Here is a 9,338-nt window from a genome sequence, read left to right as displayed (position 1 = left end):
TGCTGAACGCTGCTCTTCCTCCTCCTCTTCATTCTGAATCAGTGAAGAAGCGATGAGGGTCTCTCTTTCTTTGCCCTCTTTCCTCTCATTGCTCAAAACATCTTCATTTGATCTCTGTCTCATTCTGCCTACAGATGTTCCTGTGCTCCTGCCACCCCAGGGAAACACCTCCTCAGGTGCATGGGCTCGTCAGTCCTGCTGCTGCCCTTGGGTCCCTCTCTCCCAGAAACACATCATGTCCCGTGTATCACATGTCTTTTCTTCCACAGGTCTTCAGATGTGTCATGGGCCCATCTCCATTCCTTCGTGACCTTCTCACAGCTATGATTAGGGGGCACGCTGCTGCTTCTCCTGCTACCGCTGACTATAACTCCAATTTCCTTTCTGTTCAAGGGTACCCCAGTACCTAATACTCTCTCCTTGCTGACCACTGCTCCAAATCTACTGTCAAATCAGAAGGTTTTCTGTCTCTGCTGCCTCAAGGAACACTGTCCTCTGTTTGTAGAAAAATCAAGAGACTCAGAAGGAAAAGTGCTTCCTGCAAACAAGAATGCCAGAACACTAAGGTGAAGCATAAAGTATGTATTAAGCATTCACAACAACAAAGCAGTGCAAGGTACAAAAAGCACGCAGGTAGGGTTAAGTGCAATGTCTCTCCTAGCGGAAAAGCCAGGATGCAAGAATACCTAGTGGATGGGAATCAGAGGAATCTTTCCAGAGGTTATTCCAGATTACTTCTCCATTCCTAAACATACATGTAATTTAAGTGAACAGAAAAAAGCTGGGTTTAGTCTCCATAAACTCTTGATTGATACACATCTATCTCTTACTCATCACTGCAAACAGACAGACAACAAATGTTTATTATACTCTAGGTTTCAACAGTGTTTATCCTCAGTGCTCCCACCCAAATGTTGATCTGGTGAACAAAAGCCACAGAAATGAAGGTCAGGAGATAGGGGTTCTGCATTCTCTATTATCTGGGTTACGCTGGATAAGACATTGATCATCATTTGTACCTGCACCCCAGCAACAAAATGTACTTCAGGGAAGCTCAACTCTTGTTGGTATAGTAGGTGCAGCTCCTGTGACAGCTGAGGGCTGGGAGGGCACAGGGATGGGGACGACCCTTGGGAGCAGAGAGACGGTTGCCCCTTACAGCAACAGGGGCCAGAGCTGGTCCTTCCTCTGGCACCTTGTGGGGACTCGCCAAGGAGCACACACCGAGCAATGGGGAAGTGCTTTCTCATCACACCATACCAACCAACCCCAGATGGTTCAAATCTGGATTCCAGAAATAAGTAAAAACAACTACTGGGGTAGTTGATTTCTTAGCTGTTAGCTGAGTCTTTCTGCAGGCACTAACTAATGAATCCACAAAAAAAAAAAAAAGCATTATTTTGCCCCTTCTCCCTCCTTTGTCTTTTAAATAGAACAAAATGAGCTTCCTAGGAAAACAAAAAAGAAAAAAAAGAGGATACATTATGAAGAAAGTAGCTTCCAGAAACACTTGGCATTTTCCACATATTTTATTGGATTTTACATGGCAATACACAGTAGTTATGTTGCCCTCTTCAAACACGCACAAATTAAAATACCCCAACAGTACTGACTGTGTGCACATGCGCACATAAACTTCCTGACTTTATCACTTGCTTTTGTATTCCACCCCCATAAAATAACCAAGGTTCAGATGACAGGCAGCTTCGAAGGGACGACCTGGTTTCCAACTGGTAAACACAGGAAAAGGGTTGTTTGGAGCAGAATGCTACTTACACTGGACTTAAACCATCACCTGCTGTTGTTGATATGCTTGCTAATAGCACTGGACTGAAGAGAAATCGGAGAGTATTTGTTTGTGCCTATTTAAGCACATAATGTGTCACTAGCCTCCTTCCCCCCAGCCCCCCCCCAGTGAATATCCAGTTGTTACATTCACTAGCCAGCATTTAGTGAGAGTGAATCTGGAGGAACCTTTTTGCTCAGAAGCCTGCACCACGTCTTCCCAGTGCTTCTGCAGCATTTGAGAGCGCAGGGTCTTAAACCCAGCTGACACGCAAATGATAACCATATTGTGAGCATTCACAGCAAGCAAGCCCTGAATTCACATCCCAAGCATCTGCACCCTAAAGCTGACAGCAGACGTTACACAATGTGGTATTTCTGCTCGAATAAAATAACTCAAACACCCACAAGGCTGCAGAGGAAGAAACAATAGATGGCAAATCATTTGTGGACATTACTTAGTCAGGAATTTTGAATAAAGCATCAGTTGTGATCTGTTTGTAGACAAATAGTAAGCAGCACCAACTATTTTATGTATACATTAAGGATTGTTTGCCTGGCTCCAGTTACTCAAGAGAAAATGGCAGTGCTTGATATTGCATATAACACAACCAGTCCACATGAAATTTTTCATCTTGGTACATAATAGCCCATGCTGCACATCCTTCAAAGAACCAGGCCAGCATAGCATCTCAGGTTACAATAATATAATGCTAGAATATGTCTCCCATCTACCCCAACATCTGATGGGAGCTCCCTGGAAGCCCCTGAAAGAACCTTTCTTCCTATCCTAACTTTGGTAATAGTATTTCAGAAGTACCCACAAAGCCAGCACAAACCTAACATCCTTGGCACCGCACCAGCAATGTGCCAGAAACAGTCTCACTTCCAGTAAGGAGAGCGATGAAAGGAGTGACAAGCACTTGGTAAAGCAACACGCCACTGCAAGGAACAAGTCCAGCTGTACTTTTTTTGCCTTTACAAAGCAAAGAAGCTTCATGCCACCATGCTAAAATACATGCAATGTTGAACACCATACAAATGACCACTGTGATAAAGTTACTTTTTTTTTTGATGGCTTTTGGCTAGGACACCTCACAATACTGAAAGTCTGACAAAATACTTCCACTGGCTAGTGGAAGTCTTTTTAAAAATCTGATGATTTTAAAAAGTATCTGATGATTTTAAAAATCTGATGATTTTCAAAAGCAGAGGAGCTGTGCTTTAAAAGATAAAATGATGAGCAATGTTTGGTATTTTAATTTTGGAGGAAGAGTCCCACCTTAGGTTTAATATTATGAAATAATATATTTCCTATACATTTCTCTATATAACTTTTTTTTTTTTTTTGCAACTACACCATCTTTACGTTAGTCACAGCACAGAAATATCCCTTCCATACGCAGGGAGTACTCTCAACTCACAGAAGGGTTAATAACCTTGTTTGAATGCTATAACTACTGCTGCTGGGATCAAGAAAGATGACATTTTAAAATGTGCAGTTTCTGTAGGAGTCACTGCTAGAAGAAACATGCTTTATAATTGTTTCATCCCAAATGGAAGATCATTAAACTGTGCACTTAGTAAAAAGCCACGAAAGCAAAGAGTTCCAAAGGTCAGCCTGCCTTTTCCAGTAACCAGCTGGTACGCAAACTGTGATAATCTTTTTACAACCCTCTCCCTTTCCCCTACACCTCACACTTTCCATCACTCTATCTCACAAAATTTAAATTTTTGCTTTTATATGTACTTCATATAATTCTTTTTTCTTTTTATTTCCTTTTTTTTTTTAATAAAACAGTATAAAAATAAGAGCAACAGTCAAGAGCAACCAAGGAGTTTATGCAGGGCATGGATGACTAAAATCCTACATTGGATACCGTAGGAAGGGCAGAACTGGTATTTGTGCTGAACAAATGCACTTGAAAAAGAGCAGTAACGTCTTATTTTCAGCTGAGAGCCTAGAGAAAGCTGATGCACAATATCTACAGACGCAACACTTCTACCTAAACATCCTCTGTTATTTTGAAACAGTATAAAGGATTATCTGAATAAACAAAAGGAGCACTGTGATACCACGTAAATTTAAATGCAACACTCTGAAACGTATCACCAGTTTGTACATTAAATATAGTAAAAACAATTACCATTCACCAGTGTCTGGGTGTTTCTTATGGCAACTTTAGAGTAGGCACCTTTTATTTTTTACCCTCCTTTTTTCTTTTCTTAAATTCTCCACCCTCCAGTATTACTTCTAACAAAGAGAAGCAGGAGCAATGCAATGTACGTGATCTGCTGCCCGTCATGTATAATGATGACGTTTCTTGCACATTGGAAAGTGAGCCTTTGTCAGTGCCTGGTGGTTACTGTCACACGTTGGAGTCCTCATCTGTTATACTGGTGCTTGGAGAGCGAGTTGCAAAGTCTTTAAACATGTCATCTTCCTTCAACATGTGCTAGAAAGGAAAGGAGGGAAGAGTCAAAGTTCAGGCCCTCACAACTAAAATCAAGCCCCTGTGATGGTCCAGTCCTATGCCCAGCAGCAAACACTGCCATCAGCCCTGCCAGCCACTGCTTCATTCTGCTGAGGACATTTTTCACCCGCGCTGGTTCCGGATCAGCTCACAGTTCAGTCCCCTTCCTGCTGGCCCAAATGGCTGGGGGCATGCAGGCTGCAGCTGGGCTTCCACCAAGAAAATGCAGCCATGACCCTCAGTTGCCAACCCAAGGGCAACCTGCCGGCTTACAGCTGGGTGCCACGTCCTCTGCCCTCCCTGGAGGGTGGAGAGTCAGCAAAGAGGGCTGGTGACCACAGGCACCATACCTGGCCAGGGGAACCTCCAAGCCAGGATGGGCAGGTACCTTCCTTAACTGCTAATTTTTCTTTTCCCCTCTGTCCCTGTACAAAACCCAGAGGACCTCATCTGACCCCTAGTTCAGACACCAGTGGCACTTCACTCCATCCAAAGACTATGTCTTGCTATACATTGAAATCATACAAAGCAACTGCCTCCAAAACCACAAAATTCAGTTGCTTGACAGAGCCAGTAATAGTGAAGAAAACTTGTACCTTGTGTATTTGTATTAAATAGCACTGCTGTTTAATGGGAGCTCCCATTAGCTCGCCATAGCACCCCTATTTAACACTCGTGACCGTCAAGGGGTTTATACCCATCTTACAGAAACAGAGATCTTATTCCACAGACCCCACTTTTAAGTCTTACTGTCAAGTTGTTGATGCCTTCAGAAAACGCTCCTATTTGCCTCACTGTTCCTTCTGAATCTTCCATCTGCAAAAACCAGATAAAGAATAATGAATGAATAATAGATTCATTTTATGCCACGACAGTGTGGCAATTAAGTGCAGCAAAAAATGTAACTGCTTAATTACACCCCACATGGTCAGAGCAAAGGAGGTGTGTGCCCTGTTGGGAGAGAAAAGGACAGTTATGCCAGAGAAGGTCCTAAAGGCACTGCGTTCACAGCTGGAACCTTGGGTTGAGACACACGTTTGTTAGTAATGCTGTGTGACTGCAGGAAGTCAGGACCATCACAGGCCAAAGCAAAGGGAAGGTTTCCCTGGGAAAAGGAAGGTTTTTCCACCAAACCTGACAGCACAGTCAAGGACTCCAAACTGCTCAAACTGGCTTACCTGCTCCAGCCTGTCCAAATCATCATCATCATATACTCGGATATCCAAGCCAGGCTTAAAACCCTTCTTTGACCCACTTCCAGGTGCCCGTCCCAGCTCCATAGGACACACATACTCTTCCACATCATCTTGCTTCTTCTTCCTCAGGCTCCCAAAATTGCTGAAGGCAAGTTTCTTTGGCTTACAAGTGAAGAGAAAATTGCCAAGAAGTCAAAGAGTCAGTAAAGAATTGACACATCTCTTACTCTTGCATTTGGTATTTCAGTGTAAGCAGATGATGAAGGGTCAAAACCCCACTGCTCTTCTAATAAAGATCTTCTGAATAGCTGTATTTCACAATAATTACATCCAAAAGAACAAGATGTGTCTGTTCAGTCTACCACTGTTCAGACAACACCATTTAAAGGATCCCAAATGAGATCAGAACCCCATTGCATTAAACCATGAGCATATAAATTGTAAGAGACAGCCTCCATTCCAAGCTTATAGTACAGACCGAAGGACAACACACGAGTGCTACCTCTTGCCTGTGCATATGAGAGACTGAGATGTGGTGCGTTCATGGTAGACACAAGCGTCAAACCCAGATCTGCTGAGTCCTGCTCCCACGCTTCTTTCATTAGCAGCCTGCCCCTTTTCTCAGACCTTACGGAACTGCCCTCCAGTCATGGATAAAACCAGCATGCTGGAGATGTAAATGTCTGCCTGGAAGCTCACACACCGGCCCAGAACAAGTGACCTACCTTTACTTTGGCAGTTGCTGTTAAGAGGACATAGTCTGGGGACTCCATGGCTTCGCGTTTCTGCTGCTGGGCCTCCTGCCCAATGAGGAGGTTGAAATGAGTCGCCAAGTGCCGTCTCAGTAGTGTCTTGTTTGGTGGGATGTTCAGCAACTGTGCCATGGTTTCTACATTGAAACGAGGCTCCAAAACCTATTAATCAAATCACAGAGAATCCAGCTGAAGCCAGTATTGTCTGATGAGGTCTCAAGGGAATCAACAGGCATGCCTATTCTGGTGTGATGGATTTACCCTTGGCTGGGAGCCAACCCATACAACCCATTCGCTCACCCTTCCCCCTCCTGAGGATGGGGGAGGGAATTAAAGGGGTAAAGGGAAAAAAAGGACTTGTGGGTTGAGATAAGAACAATTTAATAATTAAACTACAATAATATTGAAAATAATAGTATACACAAATATACAAATGAGTGATACACCGTGATTTTTCTTTGGACTCAATCCCAAACCTTAGATCAAATCCTAGGCTAGTGAGTGGGGCTGTGCTCCCTCCCAGCTTCTCCTGTCTGCAGACAGCAGAGAAGCTGAAAGACCCTGGCAGCAGCGGTAAACATCACTGTTATCAGTTTTCCTCTTAGCACAAATCCAAAACACAGCCTCTTGCTAGCTATTACGAAGAAAGTTAACTCTGTCTCAGCTTAACGCAGGACACCTGGTCACTTCCTAAGGTTGCTTTGGGTTTTTGTTTGTGTTTTAGAGGAAATGTACAACAAAGAGGAAGAGAACTTTTCCCTCTTGAGTTAAAAACAGAAACAAATTGGCAGGTAAGAAGAAAGGAACAGATAAATCCACCCTTAACTCATGTTATGTGTGAAGCTACCACAAAATATTTAGCCACTGCCCTCTTTAATTCTACAAAATGTAGCCAGAGGAATGATGGAAAATAAATAGACATAAAATGTTTGGAGTAGGGATATACCTCTTAATCACCACAACAGACTTCTGCAATGTAAGTCTCTCACCTGGAGTATGTGATGCCAGAACAACTAAGACCAATCCTACTTTAACACTGAAATCTCAAGTTTTACAAAAGTAACAAGCCTTCCTCACAAAACAAAAACATATCCAGGCCTAGGAAGGAAGACAGTGTCTGTTTAACAGCGTGATAGCAGTGCACAGTGTCGTAGGACAGGAGGCGGGGAACAACATACCTAAATTAAATTTGTGAGGGGGAATACAGGTAATCAAACCCATTGGTGCCCACACTAGTTCTGCGCAAGGTATTAATGTCCTTTGAACTACAGGGCAATGAATTTTGATAGTGACTTATTGTTAAGTATAATAAGAGAATAAGGTTTGTGCAGCACAAAGAACGTCAGAACTTGGCTCTAGCAATTCTCAGCCATATTTTTTTAAATAAAATTGAATAAACCAGCCTAAAACCTTACCATCAGTCCCCCATGCACGCCACTTCCCCGCAGATTAGGAGCATACTCTGCCAGATCAACAGAGCGCAACCACTCCATCACCCGATGATTGGTCCACTGGGTGACCTCAGACGGTGTGACATTATTCTGTGAACAGGAGGAACAGGCAGTTAAGGAGACTTCCTGACTCAGCTGTTACACCTCCAATCTTTACTGAAACAAATCTCTCCTGCGCTTAATGAATACAAGCTCACTTTGCCCTTCAGTAAAAAGTCCTTTTTTTAGATTGCTATCTTGCAGCAATACCAACGTGGAGATGGTTCTGCCCAGTAGGCAGGGCTTATTATGCTTTATGCCATTTGATTATCCTGCTGTGCACTAGGGACTACTTGCAATTTCTACCAGTAGAACTGCAAATTTAACAAGCTCCATGAGTTGCTGTGCTTTTCTTGCAGATATGCATACTGAACCTAAATCCAAGATTCTGTGTTGCTTCATCATTCACTGCCCTATCCAGCACACGCTGCTTCCAAAACAAACTGATGGCAGTGCCTCTTCTGGTAACAGGGCCAAACTCCTTTTACACAGAAAATTTTGACACAGCCATCAATTTTCCAGAGAGTTACACAAGACTCATGGCAACAGTGCACTGAATTCAAGATGATTTATGGTCCAGACAGAACATCAGAGACTAAGCCAAAATAATCAGCTGTTGGCTAGGAACAGGAGATTTGTCAAGGGGACATGAGTCTGGGGCCATGACAGGTGAAAAAGAGAATCAGTGCTCCAGGTAGTGATGGCAAAGCAAGAGGCTTGGAAGAACAACATGAGAAAAAGGAAACCGAAAATGAAACAAAATGAAATAGGAGGGAGGCAAAAGGAGGAGAGGGGCAGAGCAGGAATAATCCGAAACAGCAGGGAAAAACCCTAGATTATTCTTCTTCAAAGTTTCATCTTAAAAGCAGTACCTCATCAGACGGCCTCCTGCGCAGACAGTTGGGCTCAAAGTTATTTATTCTCAAAACTTGAATGGCTCTTTTGATGCTGAGGTGGTGGAGGACGCTGACAACTTTCAAGGAGAGCAAGTCATCCTGTCAAAGAGGAAAGGGGAGTTAATAAACATAAATGTGTTTATTAGTGGAACCAGCACCCGACTGGAGGAGACTGCTTCAGACCTTGGCTTAAAAAGGCCAGGGGTAAGATTTTAATATGAGACACGTGATTAACATCAAACCGTCTGTCCCAAAATAAAAGACTGTGTTGCTCTGTACTAGCTCCTAGGTGATTCTCTTCATGTAGGATACACAGCTTAGTACAAGAAACCTGGGGTAACAAGGAGGGGAGAGGGTGAGATGACACATCCTCAGTGATCTGATTTGAGCCAGGACAGCTTTCCAAACACAGTGCATCAGACTGACCTGGCATTTACATTTAATCCTGACAGAAGTTTTAATATCACAAACGTCCAGCTAAAAGTTTAACTGAAAACAATAAATTACCCTGAAAATTGAGGCATTTGATACAGTTAGAATGATTAAAAAAAAAAAGAGGGAAGAAGAAAAATACGTAGGTGTGTCAGGCTGGTCTCCCACAACTGCAAATGATACAAGTTTTTTAAAATGCTTGTCACAAGTGATGGAACAATGGAAAGGGTGACCATACCCAGGCTGCAGAGAGACTCACCTCAAGTCTCCTTGGCCCCAGCTCACCATCCCTGTGTAGCTGCCATCTCGCGCA

The 9,338-nt window shown here is 43.2% G+C and overlaps 1 protein-coding gene across 1 annotated transcript; it reads right to left on the bottom strand.

Moving 5' to 3' along the window:
• Nucleotides 1-3,887: 3,887 nt before the first annotated feature.
• LOC104465611 (liprin-beta-1-like) lies at nt 3,888-8,692 on the bottom strand (the record flags this gene model as incomplete). The annotated part of the gene is made up of 6 exons (XM_010078732.1): nt 3,888-4,241; nt 5,010-5,075; nt 5,438-5,617; nt 6,181-6,369; nt 7,623-7,748; nt 8,570-8,692. Coding segments are annotated over 6 exons (771 nt in total), but the record flags the coding sequence as incomplete, so codon positions are not given.
• Between the last annotated feature and the right edge of the window lie 646 nt (nt 8,693-9,338).

The sequence above is a fragment of the Pterocles gutturalis genome, unplaced genomic scaffold (assembly GCF_000699245.1).
Source record: "Pterocles gutturalis isolate BGI_N339 unplaced genomic scaffold, ASM69924v1 scaffold14528, whole genome shotgun sequence".
In the NCBI taxonomy this organism is placed as follows: domain Eukaryota; kingdom Metazoa; phylum Chordata; class Aves; order Pterocliformes; family Pteroclidae; genus Pterocles; species Pterocles gutturalis.
The sequence above is the reverse complement of the archived record's forward strand: the minus strand, read 5'-3'. Positions and strand labels throughout refer to the sequence as shown.